The 18458-nt window shown below is 42.4% G+C and overlaps 1 protein-coding gene across 1 annotated transcript; it reads right to left on the bottom strand.

The window, feature by feature from the left end:
- Positions 1-5504: 5504 nt before the first annotated feature.
- Positions 5505-11629, bottom strand: LOC132520381 (beta-2-microglobulin). The gene is made up of 4 exons (XM_060149135.1): positions 11474-11629; positions 7691-7966; positions 7085-7112; positions 5505-5721 (listed from the first exon to the last, which is right to left on the bottom strand). Exons 1-3 carry the CDS (start codon positions 11538-11540, stop codon positions 7099-7101), a joined length of 357 nt encoding a protein of 118 aa, XP_060005118.1. The 5' UTR covers positions 11541-11629; the 3' UTR covers positions 5505-5721; positions 7085-7098.
- Positions 11630-18458: the final 6829 nt, after the last annotated feature.

The following is an 18458-nucleotide window of genomic DNA, read 5'->3' as shown; positions in this document are numbered from 1 at the left end:
AGCCTCACTTTTAGTTTTATTCAGAAGTTCTGTAAAGCCTGTGTGTTTCTGCTGAACACAGGATGTGGGCACAGAACCCAGAGTCGCTGAGGGGCTAGATGAGGCGCAGATGGGTCTCAGGTTTTGCCACCAGCAGTCCCGAAGTGCTTGTTTTTGTTGTTTCTTTTTCTTTTTACTCCTGAACTTCTGAACCAGTTTTCCATTTACAGCAGCCAAGAAGATATGGGATTATGTGTGTAACTCATGCAAAAGTGTTTTTAACTTGAACATCTGGCTTCTACATTCTGAGTGTAGTACCCATGAGTGGGTAGCCAACTCAAGCTCACGGGACCCAGTGAAGGGCAAGCATCACCAGGTGGACCTTAGGGGTCCACAAGCACCCTGCCCTCAAGCACTGAGAACTTGGCTGCTCAGTAATTGCCTCAAGATCCACCCAGGGATTTCCTATCCAATTTAATGGAGGAGAGCTTAAGGATTGAGAGACCATTCGTATTAAGGGTGTGGAAAACAGGGATCCTCTTTTTAAATATCTGCTCCCCAATACTGATCCCAACAAACTGCACTCACAACCATGGATGGTTAAAAATGCACTTTAATTCTCTTGCCCTTTGTAGAGTTTTCTTTCTCATGAATTAGTGTTCTGTCGTTTCTACCAGGATGCAGTGGTTGGGGATGCTGGCCCTTTAACAGGGGAGCAGGGGAGGGGCTGGGAATTTTTTTTTTTTTTTTTTTTTTTTTGCGGTACGCGGGCCTGTCACTGTTGTGGTCTCTCCCGTTGCGGAGCACAGGCTCCGGACACGCAGCCTCAGCGGCCATGGCTCACGGGCCCAGCCGCTCCGTGGCACGTGGGATCTTCCCGGACCGGGGCACAAACCCATGTCCCCTGCATCGGCAGGCGGACTCTCAACCACTGGCGCCACCAGGGAAGCCCTCTTCTTTTTTTCTTTTTTCTTTTTTTTTAAAGAGGATGTATTTTGGTTTTTTGTTTAAATTTTATTTATTTCTTGGCTGTGTTGGGTCTCGTTGCTGCTCGCAGGCTTTTATCTAGTTGCAGCGTGGCAATGCGCAGGCTTCTCATAGCGGTGGCTTCTTTTGTTGCGGAGCATGGGCTCTAGGCAGGAGGGCTTCAGTATTGCGGCGCATGGGCTCAGTAGTTGTGTCTCGTGGGCTCTAGAGCGCGTGGGCTTCAGTAGTTGTGGCGCACGGGCTTCGTTGCTCCATGGCATGTGGGAATCTTCCTGAACCAGGGATCGAACCTGTGGCCCCTGCGTTGGCAGGTGGATTCTTAACCAGTGGGCCATCAGGGAAGCCCTGACTTGCATTTTCCTAATGACTCATGTGTTGAACATGTTTTCAAGTGCTTATTGGCCATTTATATATAACTTTGTAGAAATGTCTACTTAAATCCTCTGTTTACTTTGTAATTGAGTTATTTGTTTTTATTGTTGAGTTCTAAGAGTTCTTTATATATTCTAGACCTTTCTGAGGTATATGATTTGTAAATATTTTCTCCTATGGGTTGTCTTTTCACCTTCTCGATGGTGTCCTGTGAAACTCAAAAAAGTTTTTAAAAGTCAGTTTTTACCTTTTTCAGGTCACTTGCGCTTTTGGTGTCACGTCTAAGAAACCATTGCCTAATCTGAGATCATGAAGATTTTTTTACAAGAGTTTTATAGTTTTAGCTCTCACATCTAGGTCTTTGATGTATTTTGATTGTTTTTTGTGTATGGTATGACTAACAGACCCAACGTCATTCTTTTGCATGTGGATATTCCATTTTTCCAGCACCATTTGTTGAAAAACTTACCTTTATATACTACAGAATATCATTGTAGAACATTGAGTAATAGAGGAAAAAAGGAAATTTGTCACTTATAAATCTATTACTCAAAGTGATCTTGTTTACTTTTAGGATTATTTCCTTATAGTTGTTTTTTCTTAAATATTAATGTTAACAATCAGGTGTTATCTAGTTAATCTTATCAATTTTATAGGTAAGTACTGTTATTATTTCCATTTTACAGATGAGGGAACACAGAGAGATTAGGAATTCCAATTCAGATGTACTTGGGCAGTAAGTGGTAGTGCCAGGATTTGAACCCAAGCGGTGTGACTGCAGAGCCTCTGCACTTATACAATGTGCAGGCATGTGTGAGTTAAATTATTATTTTGTGGTATTACAGCACTGTTCTAGCCTTAGTCTCCCCCTACATACAAATGAGTGAACATGTATGATTTAATTGATAACAACAATAATAACTAAACACATACTCTTGTTCCCACCATCCAGGCAAGAACTCAGGTATCTCCAATATCTTTAAATGTGTTCCCCTTCTGTTGAATGTGTGTGCCCATCCCCATTCTATTCCCTTACCTTGCCAGCCTCAGAGTTAACTACCATTCTGAAATTTTCTACCATTCCCTGTTTTTCTTTATCTGACTTACTCCATATAAATATATACCCAAATAATGCTATTTAGTTTTGGCTACTGTTGAGTTTTGTATAAAATGGAATCACTGTATATATTTTGGGGGGACTTGCTGGGTTTTTCTTCACTCAACATTTTTTGTGATTCATCCATGTTAATTTTTATAACAACAATTCGTTCAGTTTCACGCCTGCATAGCATTCCATTGTCTGAATGTATCTTTATCCAACTTTAGATTGTTTCCATTGTTTGCTGTTAGAAACAGTGTTGGAATAAAGTTTCTTTTTTTTAATAGATCTTTATTGGAGTATAATTACTTCACAATAACTGTGTTACTTTCTGTTGTACAACAAAGCGAATCAGCCATATGCATACACATTTTATACATCTATTGCAGCCCGTGTGCAAGAGTTCCTCTATGTTAGTAGTAGAATTGCTGAGTCATAGGGTATGTGCATCTTTAATTTTACTACATAATACTCTAGTTTTCCAAAGTTGTTTTATCAGTTTATGCTCTCAACAGCAATGTACTAAGTTCTCATTGGGGTATGTCTTTGCCAACACTTAGCATATCCAGATTTTTAAAACTTTTGCCTATCTTTTGGAATGATGGGTTTTAATTTGCATTAATGTTAAACACCATATATATATGGTGTGGAGTTTTTTGTAAAATGACTGTTCAAGTCTTTTGCCTATTTTTCTCTTGGGGTGTTGCCTTTTTCTTAGTGGTTTGTAGTGTTTGATATATTCTAGATACCAATCTTTGTTATAGGTATGGTGAATATATTCAATCTGTGGCTTGACGTTTTACTTTTTTCGTGGGGTCTCTTAATGTAGTTCTAAATTTTAATGAGATCAATCAGTCTTTTGCTATATGCATGTAATTTGTGACTTCTATGTTGAGGTCATAAAAATGGTTTTATATTTTTTTCCTATGTTTAAAATTTTTGAATCTTGCATCTAAATCCTTTTCCGTTGGAACTTACATTTGTGCATAGTGTGAGGTAGGGACCTATTTTCCCCCCACATTTTGATAACCATTTGTCTCAGCACCGTGTTTGTTTTTTTTCAGAAGTCCTTCCTTTTACCATTGATCTGGAATGTCTTGTATGTCAAGTTTCCATAGATGCATGAGTTTGTTTCTGGGCTCTTTTCTATTCCATTGGTCTTTGTCCATCCCTGGGCCAATTCCATCCTGTTTTAATTATAAATCTCTCACTTTATTATTCTTCAGGTGTGTCTTTGTCTTTCTTCCTCCATTAACTCTCTTCCATATTTTAGGATCAGTTTGTCAAGTTTCATGAAAAACTATTAAAATTTTGTTAATAATTACATTAAATCTATATATCAAGTTAGGAAGAAGTGATATCTTTAGGATATTTAATCTTCCTATCCATAAACATACTCTCTCCCCATTTTTTTTGTCTTCATTAATTTCCTCCAATAAAACAATTCCTACAATTTTTCCATTAAGAGCTTCCATTAACATCTTTTGTTAGCTTTACATTGGTGTATGCATTTATATTTAAAAACTGTATACATTTAAATATGTGTGTATTTAAATTTAAATACTATTATTTGAACATATATAGCATATATATTTATACTTAAGTACTATGTATATTGCTACTATAAATTAAATATTTTTAATTTACATTTTGTTACCAGTATAAATACATTTAACTTTTATGTTGATTTTTCTGTCCAGCAAATTTAAATTCTCTTATTCAGTTAAATTCTCTTATTAATCCTAATAATTCATCTTTTATACCTTATTGACATTTCTATATAGTTAATCTATATATAACATCAAAATAATATAATTTTGTTTCTTCTCTTCAAATCCTTATTCATTTTACTTTTTTTCCTCGTCTTAATTTGCTGCTGGGACCTCTAGTATAATATCACTCAGAAGTAGTACTGGGCCTCCTTATCTTATCTCTGATTTTACCTGTAAAATACTGATATCTCTCTATTAATGTGTGCATGTGTCTGTTTATGTGTGTTAAGAAAACCCTTATAAGTCTATTAGCCTATTTTTCCTCCAGCTATGAGTTTTTTATCATAAACTCACTGAGTGTTGAAATTTAATTGAACACTTATTCTGAATCTTTGAAATAAGCATATAAATCATCTCCTTTAATCTGTTACTGTAATAAACCACATTAATTTTATGATTTTTAATGTGAAATATAACATTCCTTTAAAATGTGCAGAATATATGTACATTTAACAAAAAATTACAAAGCAAAATCTCTTGTAACCACCATCCATGTCAAGAAATAAAACATTACTAGCACTCCATAAGCTCCTGTGCCCGCTACTAGTTAGATATTAAATATTCAGTTTATGTGCTTATTTTTTGATTTCTTTTTACATAGAACTGATACATTTCTTTTCCTCTTCCTTTCTTCTCACATTTTAGGCTTTCTCTCTGCCTGAAGTGCATCATTTAGAATCTCCTTTAGTGAGGACCTAAAGGGTACTGAAATCTGACTTTTTATCTAATGACGTTTACTTTGCTGTAATTTTTTAAAAGATATTTTTGTTGTGTATGGAATTGTATGTAGGCAGTTGTTTTACTCCATTCATGATTACTTTCTGCTATGTTCTGGATCCCACTGACATTGAGAAGTCAGCTGTTGTTCCTTTGAGAAGCTGAACACAGTGTTTTACCATTGTTTTAATTAGGGAAACAAACAAAATAGGCACAACCAAGTCTCTCTCTAACAGATGTAAGAGGTAAATATGAATTTTATATGGCAAAATGTTTTATCCACTGTAATAAATTTCCATAATTCTGAAAATTATCTTTCAAAATTTTTCCAAAATTCTAAGAAAAATTACAAATTGGAGGTTTACGCTAAACATGCATACTATCTTATTATCCAGTTTTGTATGCAGAAGAGACTGAAGAGTTCAGATTTGACCGAGATGTTGATGTTAAACCTGAAATTCTGTCTTTCCCACCTCTAGGCTGCCAGAGCCCCCACTACAGCTACCTGCCAAGACAGGTCAAATGTGGAGACGTAGCGCCCTAGGTAGAATTATAAAGAAGATGATATTTGCGGTAACATCAATACAACTTCTGATTTAATGCATAAAGCATAAAAACATATAAGCATTAAAAAGCAAGACAAGAATAACGGAATCACTTTGCTATACAACAGAAGTTAACACAACATTATAAATCAACTATACTTCAATAAACTAAATTTTTAAAAAAAAGAAAAATAAAAAGCAAGACAACAGAATTTGGAATTAGTCCAATCCAAATGAGGCATCTTCAAACCTGAAAAAAAGAAAAAAAGGAGTATTAGCAAATACATTTATTTTATTTGGATTACAGATAGCACCACCAAACTTATCTAACTTGTGCTGTATACATCACTGTTGGTAAAAGTAGTAGGTGCAGGTGATTTTCCAGATCCATTAAAAGAGCATATCCTACTAGTTTATCCCACTGGTTCCCCCACAACCTTAGAAGAATGAATGCTGGTACTATAGTTCAGATCCTGGCTCTACCATTTAGTATCTGTGTGACTCTGGGCAGGTCACCCAAACTCTCTCATGCTCTCGAAAATTACCTTCCCTGTCCTACAGTGTAACAGGAAATTTGAATAGGTTTTCAGTGCCAAGATACCCTGTGGAGTAAAATTTCCCAGAAAAGCTGGATTATCTGCCTCTGGCCTCCAACTGAAGATGCAGAGAAGTCTAATTGCTCCCTGTTTCATGCAGCTACAGATACTTGCAAGATACGTCTGTTATAGTAGCTTTACATTAGGTTACAACAATCTGTTTCCATTTCTTTCCTCTATTGGACTGGGAGCTTCTAGAGGCCACCACAGTGCCCACACACTTAGGAACGGTGCATCTGCAGAATCATGTCACTCTTCCCTTATGGCTGAATAACAAAGCAACTGTCATGCAAAGGAAGGGACGGTTCGCTTTTGAAGGCACAGAGATGCCCAAGGCAGAAATGGCAGAAGAAAGAGCAAACCCTTGAAGGTGCTGTGGGTAACCACAGCCTCTGTCCTGTCACAGCACACCTGTAGCTCTTCTGTCCTCCCTTTAGAGGGTCAGTGATGCTGGCAGAGACACACTCAGGGTCACATGCCTTCCTCATGCCACCCCACAGGAGAAGGGAATGTGACCCCGTGGGGTTCTTCTCTGCCTGCTAAATTGCTACCCTGATGAATGTCCTCCAGACAGTGCGGGTTATCATATGAGAGCTGTCTATAACAGTCCCCAGGATAGTGACATTAAAAAAAGATTTTCTGGGGCTTCCCTGGTGGCGCAGTGGTTAAGAATCCGCCTGCCAATGCAGGGGACACAGGTTTAAGCCCTGGTCCGGGAAGATCCCACATGCCGCACAGCAACTAAACCTGTGCACCACAACTACTGAGCCTGTGCTCTAGAGCCCGCAAGCCACAACTACTGAGCCTACATGCCACAACTACTGAAGCTGGCACGCCTAGGCCCGTGCTCCACAACAAGAGAAGCCACCACAATAAGAAGCCAGCCCACCACAACAAACAGTAGCCCCCACTCGCTGCAACTAGAGAAAGCCCGCACGCAGCAACAAACACCCAACGCAGCCAAAAATAAATAAATTACTTTATAAAAGAAAGATTTTCTTAAGATTAGAAACTTACCTCCATGATGCTGGTTACTGGTCTCGATCTACAGAAAAGAAAATGGAGAAAGAAAAAGAGAAACAGTTAAGTTTCACTTTTGAAATACTATGTACTAACAAATGTCTAAAACTGTTATAAATAAAGCTGGCAGAAGAGCCCACTGTCCCTCACCATGAGTGCCTCGTTAAGAAAAACCCAGCAGGTCCCCACCTTGCCTACTAGCCTTAGATCCCAAGCCAGCCAGAGAACTGAAGGAGTCTAGGATTGGAGGGCACTACCATAGCAGGACTTACAGACAAGACCGGTGCCTTCCTGAGACTCTCCTTGGTCCTGAGTATCCCTGAGGCTATCAGGAAGGCCCAAGGAAGCCAGTAGGGAAGAATCATTGGGAGTGCCTGTGCACTTGTGGAAGTGCTGCTACTGCTCCCTGCTCTCACTACAGGGAAACCACTGTCTCCGTGACCACGCTGTGCAGAGATCTCTCAGAAGGTGCCACTAATCAGAGCTTTAATAACATTCCCTGATAATCCCAGTATGCACATGTTCTTATATGAAGGCAGCTTTATGCTGTGGCTATGTTCAGATACAACTGTCAGCAGCTAAGGAAGGAACTTGAAAACTTACCCCACTTAACTATCTGGGGCTCTCTGAGAGTAACGTGTTTCACGCGGCAGCTGTACTTATCCACTGCGTTGGGAGTGAACTCAGCGTGGACCAGAAGGTAGAAAGACCAGTCCTTGCTGAAAGACAGGTCTGATTGCTCCACCTCCATCTTCTCCCCATTCTTCAGCAAATCAATCTCAATCTGGGGTGGATGGAACCCAGACACATAGCAGTTCAGGTAATTTGGTTTTCCATTCTCTGCGGGGTGTCGTGAGTAAACCTGAACCTTTGGAGGACCTGAGGAGCAGCAGGGGAAGACAGATGAAATTGCAGAGTATTTCACTTGGGGCTACCTTGGTCTAAAGCTAGATCAGGCCCCAAGTGTTTCTATTTGATCCTCCATTTCTCCCAATTCCATTTCCCCTCATGCCAAATGAGCTTCCATTTTTCCAAAAGGCAGCCTCCATTTTCTGGGATAAACCATGACTTAGTATCTTTCCCACATAATTCCCCTGCACGTGCCTTTCAGGCTTTTTCTAGCAGATTTCTCTTAACATCTTCTTCAGTGTCAGTGAAGATTGTGCTGTATCTTTAATAATCTTTCTGTGGAGAATCTCAAGAACTTTTCATTGGCTCCTCAGCACCCACAGAATTCCTTATCACTCAAAAGTCTACATGATTTGGCCGTAATCTACTTATCAAGCTTCATTTCTCACTTCACACTCCCCCCATATTAGCCACATCAAAAATTCCCGTTACTGTACACTGTTTCAACCCAGTCAATTTTTTTCCCTTATGTTTACTCCTTTTTTTTTTTTTTTTTTTTGCCTCCTGCCTAGATCCAGACCGATCAGACTTCTCAATATGTGCTTAGTACAGTGCCTGGCACACAGCAATTGCTCTGTAAGTGGCAGGTGTAAATATTGTTACCTCCTTGCTCTGAGACCTGATTCAACCCAAAGTATGTTCTTGCAAAACACAACCTCATCATCCTACCCCAAGTTTACACACCAAACCTCTACCTGATTTTTTTTTTTTTTTTTGGCCATACGCGGGCCTCTCACTGTTGTGGCCTCTCCTGTTGCAAAGCACAGGCTCCGGACGCGCAGGCTCAGCGGCCATGGCTCACGGGCCCAGCCGCTCCATGGCATGTGGGATCTTCCCGGACTGGGGCACGAACCCGTGTCCCCTGCATCGGCAGGTGGACTCTCAACCACTGCACCAGCAGGGTAGCCCCCTCTACCTGATTTTATATGTGATTTCATGAGCTTGAAAAAAAGAAACCAGACCAAAATGCCTGCAGAAGATGGCAGATACCTTAAATGAAGTTGGGCTGGGTAAGAACAATAGGGAAGGGTGAGGACTGTGGCACATGCGAGAGAACATACTGTCACCATTAGAAAACCAAGTGGAATAATGCACATGGGAATGGGCTTTGCATTTTTAATTAGCATGCTCAAGTGATTGCCATAATCTGCCAGGTTGGGAATACTGCATAATGCTACAGAACAGTGGTTTCCAAAATGGGATGCATGACTAGACCCTCCATAGGGATGTAAAGAAAATATTATAAACTCTATTTCTATATTTTTCTTCCAAAGTGAAGTGTTACTGCTACTAAATATACAGAATGACACTAATACATGTTAATAATCCACCTTTAAATACAAATACATTCAGGGTACATGATTGCAAAAGTCAGTTCATCCTTCATGTACAGAAGGTGGTGGGGTAAGGAGGAGAACCAGGCTATTCTGATCAGATGTATCTGTCTAGAAACATCCTATCATCAAAGAAAAGGTTCCTAGTCCCACCAAGAGCTGTACTGAGAATCCTAATGAACACTGATTTTTTTTTTTAATCAATTTTACCTTTTTTTTTTTTTTTTTGGCTGTGCTTCGGGGTTTGTGGGACCTTAGTTACCCGACCAGGGATTGAACCCGTGTGCTTGGCAGTGAAATGACTGGAACACCAGGGAAATCCCATGAATGCTGATTTTTAAAAAATAAATTTAAAAGTGAAGATAAATCAGAAAGCCCTTCACATTTCAACTTCTAATAATCAGGACATAATAAATGCCACAGGAATCAGAGCACTGATTCATCCTGCCTGAAATTCACTCTTTGAGGGAGCCAGGGAATTTTCTGCAAGAACATCACAATAATCTCTTCCAATAGTGGGAAGAGTATCAGAATCTGGCCTCAGCCACTAATGGCTCTGTGACTTTGGGAGAGTTATTTGAGCTTCTGTAACTTAATTGAAGAGTTAATGTATGCCCACAGTGAAATAAAACCCACACAGGGGAAAGAGCAGAAAATACACCCCCTAGAGGCAATCGCAATTACACATTTCTTGTATATCTTCCAGAGAAGGTCTTGTGTATGTTCCAGGCATTACTTCGGAAATATTCAAATTAAGATAATCTTAATGTCATTAATGACATTAAGTTTTTCGAAAGACTTACATAGTCATGTAATAATAGTGATGATACAGACATTATGCTTTATTTTGTAAATAACTTTTAAACTAACTTCCTTTTTCTCATGAACAACAACAAACAAACAAACATACACACACACAAACAAACAAAAAAAAACCCGCTTCACAGAGCCTTTTGTGAGAGAGAAAAATCTGAGGGTCCGGTATATTGCAGGGTATTTAGAAGGTACTCAGTCAGTATCCATGGTGTCCCTGACAGACAGCTTGGGGAAGCATGTTGATTACTCTTATCCCTAGTATTACAACCTTTCTGAATGATAAACCTTCGCTTACTCAAAACTGAAAGTACATACTCAGTTCATCTTGGAAAGAACCAGGCAAGGAGCCAAAGGAGGAGCCCTCTGTGAAGAAAGGCAACAGGGGCCCATGTCCGCCCAGCCTGCTCCCGAGAATCTCTCCCCAGAAGGCTGTGAAAAACGCACGGATTACAGGCAAAGGGCTCACGACCCCCCAAATGCTCTGGTCAGGCTCTACTGTCTGCCATAAATCCCCTGCGTGATTAAGTTACTTCAGCTCTTCTAGCCTCCCTTTCCTCATCTATGACAAGCTGATGATAAAGGCACCCTGTTTACATCGTAGACGCATTTCACAATTAAATGACATACAGCACATAGCGCAGGTCAGTAAGCCGCCAACGGGTAGCTCTATGATTATTATTAAGAGCGACAGGTAGCGGGAACAAGAGAATGAACGACGTGAAGCGCTATGTAAACACCTCAGGACATTCCACAAGAGTCGCGTGCAACTTCCTCGCCGTGGTTTGGTCGTCGCGGATTTGGGGAACGTGCAGAGAGGCAGCTGAACCTGGCGGGCGCCTGGAGGAAGCTCGAGGCCCTCGGGCTCCCAGCGGACTGATACACCCTGGCGGCGACTCCCCCAAAGCCCACGCGTGGTCTCCACCCATTCGCAGCCCCCAACCCAGCCCTTTGGGACCCGCCAGCCCGCCCTCAGCTCCCGCTGCACGGGGGGAGCCAAAGGCCCCACGAACCAGCGGAAGAGAACCCCTCCCCCACCTCGGTCGCTCTGTCCCGACCCACCCGGTGCGGGCGTGCCAGAGGTCCCCTCCCCCCATCCCGGAGAAGCCGGCGTCCTGGGCTCGCACCCCTCCCCACTCCACACACCCCCACCGCCTCCACAGCCCGAGAGAAAACCTCGTGCTACTCCACCGAACCTTGGGATTGGGACCGCGGGGTACGGAGTGCCCAGTGGCTGCCCAGTGGGACCGGGGGGTACGGAGTGCCCAGTGGCTGCGAGCGGGACAGGGACGAGCTGGTGGAAGAGGGAAAGGGAGGAGGGGACACTCACGCTGGACGGCGTCCAGGCCAGACAGCGAGAGAAGCCCGAGCAGGACCAAGGTCACGAAAGGAGCCATCGCTACAGGAGCAGCTCGGGTGTCAGAGTGAGGACCCGGTCCCGCGCCCGCACTTATAGCCAGGCCCAGGCCGCCAATCAGAACCGTGCCCGCCGGGGCGTCACCGGTCTCCTAGCGAGCGAGGCCCTGGCACGTTAGAAAGAGGGACTTTCCGGTTTTCAGTTTCATTTTCTGATAAGTCTCGTGATGCTTAGGAAGGCAGGGTTGAACCGGGTGGATTCGCTGTCTGTACATTGGCGCCCTCTTATCAGGGATGCGCGCCCAAGCTTGGGGCGCGGGCCGCCCACCCGAGAGCTTCAGTCCGGAGGAACCTTCGCTTTTCGGAACAGCATCAGAAACGCTAAGGCACTTGCTCCCCAAACATGCCCCAGCTAGTTAGGAGCCTAGAACCTGGTTTTCGATCGGGAAAACTGAAGCCCAGAAAAATTAATGAGAGTAAGGACAGAGATTGAATGGTACTGGGCAGAATCAGAACTTGGGATCACAATTATAGCCCGGAAATACGCTGTAGGGCTTCGGGATTCTTTGGGCAAGAAAAGTCGTCCAGAAACCTCGAGGCCTCATGAGGACAGCTCAGAGAACCGTCCAGAGTGAAGGAGGACCTTCTTGCTTCCTGAGTCCCTTCGGGGAAAACCCTGTGTGGAGAAAGTCTGGCCTGTATCTTGCCTCTGTAGTTTAGGTAATTTTCTTTGTTTTGTTGATTTGTGGGGAAATGAACCCTGATAGTAAAAGGTAAAAGCAGTAACTGCTTAGAGTGTTAGACTACCGACCCAGTGAGGAACATCATTCCCTGCGAATTACCACACTAGAATGGTGTGGTAATGGAGTACATACTTGGTAAACTGACTGAATGAGTGAATGGATGGATGGATGGAAGGATGGATGGATGAACCTACGAATGAAAGAACGAACGAACATGTGAGGGAATACGTGAGTAAATATTAGGATGTAGGAATTACCCCGTTACATTTTTACGGATACGAAAACAAAGGCTAAGTGTTAGGTTTCAGATGGGCCTGATTCATTTGTCATTCGTGCTTCAGACACTTGGAAGATAGAGGACTGGGCAATTTTAGTGAGAATTCGGGTTGCATCTGCTGTGGGCCCAGCCAGAGAAGTTAGGCCTACTGACTCTAAGAGCGTGTCAGTGTTAGACTCCTTAAGGAAACCTCCACTCCAGAAACCATACCATAAAAAGATGCTGACATCACCTGGTGGCTGAGTCCAGGGATCTTTTCTGAGTGGAACACTCAGAAGAGGAAGTGAACCATGGGGAGGGGGAGGGGCAGAGATCTTGGAAATCACCCTGGTTTGCACTTGAAGGGAGTTGGGTGGTGCTTCCCCAAAGAGCACAACCAATGTCATCTGGATTTCTTTTACATATTTTTAGAGGTTTCAACTAGCCCTACTGTGGTGGTTGTGTCTAAACTAGAAAAAGTAGGATACTCTCTGCAGACCTAATGAAAGGAGATAATGCACAGAGAGAGCCCCGGGGAGCACAGAGGGAGTGTTCAGTAATGATTAAGAAGTGTACTATGATTATTGATGCTAGTTTCCTATTTTTTCTACCAGCTCTTTATAACTCTCTCGAAATGAAAGAATAATGGTTAGGCATAAAGTTATGAGTAAAGACACTCCTGCCCCTCGCTTTTGTTTGTTTGTTTGTTGTTACGTCATTTAAGGGTCTTAACGCCTGGAATGTTAGTGTTGAATTGTTTTCTAGTGCCTTGGGAGCATAGGAAGAGACAGGGCTGGTGGTCACCTCTATATTCCTTGTTTACCACATCACAGACAAATACTGGAGTACTTAAAATTCTTAAAAGATAGAATCTGATCTATTCACTTGGAAAACCAGTTTTTAAAACACTTTTTTAAAAAAAACAGTGAAGACAGAGAAAATTATATTTTTTCAGTTTTTTTTTTTTTTTTTTTAAAGGAGACCACTGTTTGCCTAGGAGGGCAAACTTCTGGAAATGTACAAACATGGCCTTTTAACAGTGTTATCTCCCATTAGTGGGATGAATGACAGAATTTTTTTTTTTTGGCCTAATGACTTTTCTAAAAAACTTTTGTACAATAAATGTTATTCATAATAGTAAATATTTTCTGAATGTGGAAGAACTGGGACTTCATACACTCTTTTTGGGAATGGAAAATGTTACAACTACTTTGGAAAACAGTTTCAGTTTTTAAAAAAGTTAAACATATGCTGGCCATATGACCCAACCACTCCACTCTAGGTATTTACCCAAGAGAAAATGAAAGTGTATTTTCATGATGAGGACTTGTACAAAACTGTTCAAAGCAGCTTTATTGGTAACAGCCAGAAATTGGAAACAATCCAAACTTCCATCAACAGGCGAATGGATGAACAAACTGTGACAGCTATCCATACGATGGAATACTATCAGCAATAAATAAGGCATGGAGGTTTCCCTGGTGGCGCAGTGGTTGAGGATCTGCCTGCCAATGCAGGCGACACAGGTTCGAGCCCTGGCCTGGGAAGATCCCTCATGCCGCGGAGCAACTACGCCCGTGAACCACAACTACTGAGCCTGCGTGTCTGGAGCCTGTGCTCCGCAACAAGAGAGACCGTGACAGTGAGAGGCCCGTGCACTGCGATGAAGAGTGGCCCCTGCTCGCCGCAACTAGAGAAAGCCCTCGCACAGAAACGAAGACCCAACACAGCCAAAAATAAATTAATTAATTTTAAAAAATCATTGAATAGACAAGGCATGAACTATTGGTACACAGAATAATGGATGAAATAATGAGGCTGAAGGAAAAAAGCAAGACAAAAAGAGTACGTGCTGTATGATTCTTTTTATTTAAAACTCTAGAAAAAGCAGACTAATCTGTGTAACAGATGGTTGGTTTCCAGAGGGTGGAGGGAGCATCAGGAGCCTAAGGACACTTTATCCATTATCTTGAGTATGATGATGGTTTCTCAAGTGTATACATGTAGTAGAACTTATTAAAGTGTATACTTTAAGTGTAATTTATCATATGTCAATTACACCTCAGTAAAGCTCCTTTAAAAAAAAATAACCTAATAAGACTCCACGCTTCCAGTGCAGGGGGCATGGGTTCAATCCCTGGGCAGGGAAGTTCCACTTGCCGAGTGGCACGGCCAAAAACAAAAAAGAACACAAGAAAACCTAAAAGCACAGGTACCCGTATCTTTGTTAGGCCAAGAAGAATGAAGTCCTTGAACAGAAAGAAAAAGAAGGATATTGAAGTGGGGAGAAAATCGGAATAGGTTAAAGCTCAAATGAGTTGGGTTGCACCTCAGTGGATCTCAGTCAGCACTTTTCTGGGGTGAACTCATCAGACAGCCAGAAAATCCAGGCCCCCTGGAAGGAGAGGAAAAAGCACACGTAGGGCATTTGTGCCTGGACTCTTTCAAACGTTATGTCACTAATCAAAGTGTGGTACATGCATCACAACATCAGCAGCACCTTGGAGCTCTTAGAAATGGAGACACTCAGGCCCATGCTAGACCTACTAAATCAGAGCCTGCATTTTAACAACATCCCAGGTGACTCGTATACACATTAAAGTTTGTGAAGCTGCTGACCCAAACCACAACAATCCAGAAGGTCTTTCTTTTACAGGTAAAGAGACAGTTTCAGAGAATTAAGATGCTCGTCCACGTTAGCTCTGAGCTATGATTCAAATGCTGGTCCATGTGATTCGAAAGGCCTCATAATGTCCACTAGACAACCACTTCTGAGAAGGGGTTCGTGCGAAATGGTTCATTGGGTGGCTTGGACCAGGGCAACGATTAAAAGCATATGAGAAGGTGCAGAAAGCAGGAACAAGTAACACAATGTATGGTAGTTTTTATTTAACTCACATTTGTTTTTGTCTGCCCACAAAAATAATATATGCATGTGGTAGAAAATTGGAACAATCAGAAAACTATAAGGGGCTTCTCTGGTGGTGCAGTGGTTGAGAGTCCGCCTGCCGATGCAGGGGACACGGGTTTGTGCCCCGGTCCGGGAAGATCCCTTGTGCCGCGGAGCGGCTGGGCCCCCGAGCCATGGCCGCTGTGCCTGCGCGTCCGGAGCCTCTGCTCCGCAACGGGAGGCCCGCGTACCGCAAAAAAAAAAAAAAAAAAAAAAAAACTATAGGGAATTCCCTGATGATCCAGTGGTTAGGACTACGAGCTTCCACTGCAGGGGACCCAGGGGTTGATCCCTGGTTGAGGAACTAAGATCCCACAAGCTGCACAGCGTGACCAAAATAAATAAAATTTTTTAAAAATTAAAAATAAAAAAAACTATAAAGAGGAAAATTAAAACCACAGTGACCCTGCAACCCAGAGAGAACTATCGTTAAATGGTTTAATTTAATGAGTCTGAAGGTGGTTGCCTGCTCAGAAGTCCATCCTGAAAGCATGTCTCTATGTGTATAACCGAGTCACTTTGCTGTGCAGCAGAGATTGGCACAGTGTTGTAAATCAACTATACTTCAATTAGAAAAATAGAATTAACAAAAAAGTCAGTCCTGGTTAGATCTGTTTTGGGGCTGGCAATCCTCAGTCTTCTGTGTTAAATTCCATTGAATACAGCCAATGTCAATTGAGTGCAGGCTTTGTGGCAAATGGAAATACTGTAAGGATAAATCAGAAGATTCCAGACTGCCAACCAGGAGAATCCAATCTAGAGTTCAAATCAGCCCAATAATTAATTTATTAGCAGCCACCTAAGGTGTTCATGCCGACTGAATTCTCAGATATGTGCTGTTACGTAACAGGCAACAGACCCAAAGGAAATGGGACACAGAGGGGAGCCGTCTTGTTTCCTGATAGTTTCAAAGTCAGACGCCATACAAAGGAGGGAAAAAACCTCACAAGATCCCGGGAAGGCAAGTACTATTCTCACTAATTGAGGGAGAGTATGTGGGAAGCCTAAAGTTGAGACAGGTGAAGTATCTCGTTGGTGAGGAATCTCTGCCTCACAGGCTTGTGTGTAACCACCACGCTCTTCCAATTGTCAGGGTGATTTTATTGGGAAAACCACACAGACTTGGTATAAAATAAATCAAGCAGTACAGAACTATAAACAGTAGTAACCACAGTGTTTCAAGCACTTTTTATTTTTAATTACAATTCTGATACATGAATGTATGTCTGTTGCAAAACTACAAACAGGTCTACTGAGTGAAAGTGAAAGTTGCCTTCCTGTGTCTCTTCCCATCTCATTGTCCTCTCCTCAGGAAACATTGTTAAGCTTTGGTGCCTATCCCTTCATGGATATATATTGTATATAGTTTGGAAGGTGAGGAATTTTAAAATTATAACTACAGAGACTGCTATTGTTATGTGTTAAGAACTCAGTGCTCACTAAAAGCATAAAGGGAGTTAGAGGTAGCATCGGTCCTCAGCTTGGATGGAGAGAGCGTTAGGGAAATGCTGAAGCCAAGACCCGCTGACACTGTGGGGACAACAGGACAATCCCAGGAGCCAAGGATCGGGCACCGTCCCTGGGGAATGCTACGCCCAGTGACTAAGTTACTGGCCTCCTTTCATGGGTGTTTTCCTCTCATAGGTCCTTGCGTCTGCATCTCAGAACCTACTTAAAACTGCAGAATTCCTACTTGGATTTTCTATCCTGCCTTGGATTCTATTCAGCACTATTAAAAAACGAAGACTCTCCTTCAAATGCCCTTTTTCCCTTTTGGCAAATTCCTGTACGCCTCACCTTCTCACTTTCCACATTGCCTGGCTGACACTTGCCTCTGGCCAATTGCAGTGTGTGGTCCTTTCTGGCTGTCCCCTGCTATGTTGAAGCTGCATCAGATCCTTTCCTCTCTACTCTCTGGTGTCTTGGACCTTTCTAAACTCTTCTCCTAAAAGAGGACTGTGAAGAAACCAGTGCCTTGAGAGTTGCGTGGGTGAGGTAGAAGCCGAAGAAGCCAGGCTATGAACGGTGGGGTGCGGCTCAGAGAGAATTCATTCAGCATTTATTGGGGGCAAGGGAGATTCCACAAAATTTGGATCATTCTATAAATACTGTACTGAACTTGCTTATTTCCATTTCATAATATATCATCGATACTATCCATGTCGTTATGTACAGAGCTGCCTACTTATCATTAACAATATTATACTTTTCTCCTTACCATACCTTGTGGTAGGGAGACTAATGCCTCCCCCCTCCCCCCAAAAAAGGATGTTCATAGCCTAATTCCTGGAACCTGTGAATATGTTACCTTACATGGCATAAAGGGCTTTGCAGGTGTGATTAAGGTTAGGGACCTTGAGATGGGGAGATTATCAGAAATGATTGGGGTCCGCCCAGTGTAACCACATAGGACTTAACAGCAGAGAACTTTGGGACTTCCCTGGTGGTCCAGTGGTTAGGACTCTGAGCTTCCACCTCAGGGGGCACCAGTTTGATCCATGGTTGGGGAACTAGGATCCTGCATGCCTCGCTGAGTGGTAAAAAAAAAAAAAGCAGAGAACTTTCCTGACTGTGGTCAGAGGGAGATGTGACTACAGAAGTACGATCAGGGAGATGCAGCATGCTGGTTTTGCAGATGAAGGAGGGAGCGTGAGTCAAGGAATGTAGGCAACTTCTAGAAGGTGGGAAAGGTAAGGACATGGAATCTCCCATAGTCTGCAGAATGGAAAGCAGCCCTGCCTTAATTTTAAGCCCGGGAGACTTGTGTTGGACTTCTGACTTACAGAACTGTAGGATGATAAAGTGTGTTGTTTGAAGCCATCAGGTTTGTGGTAATTTATAACAGCAGCAAGAAAAAAAAGAAACAAACCCCCTTCGTACTGCTGCAGAATCCTACAGTTTTGGGCCTTGGTTGCCAGGAGCCTAGCTCAGTGTAACTATTTGCCTTTTCAATGTTGTCTTTACCTGTCGGTTAACCAGATCTGGCCACACAGCGCATTTTGGGTACTCT

The sequence above is a fragment of the Lagenorhynchus albirostris genome, chromosome 1, assembly GCF_949774975.1.
Source record: "Lagenorhynchus albirostris chromosome 1, mLagAlb1.1, whole genome shotgun sequence".
In the NCBI taxonomy this organism is placed as follows: Eukaryota; Metazoa; Chordata; class Mammalia; order Artiodactyla; family Delphinidae; genus Lagenorhynchus; species Lagenorhynchus albirostris.
Note: the sequence above shows the minus strand (reverse complement) of the source record. Positions and strands in the feature narration are given on the sequence as shown.

Coding starts and splice junctions, on each gene's coding strand:
- LOC132520381 (XM_060149135.1), bottom strand. CDS start 11,540: ATGGCTCCTTTCGTGACCTTGGTCCTGCTCGGGCTTCTCTCGCTGTCT. Junction 7,967..11,473: donor TGGCCTGGACGCCGTCCAGC/GTGAGTGTCCCC, acceptor GCTGCTCCTCAG/GTCCTCCAAAGGTTCAGGTT.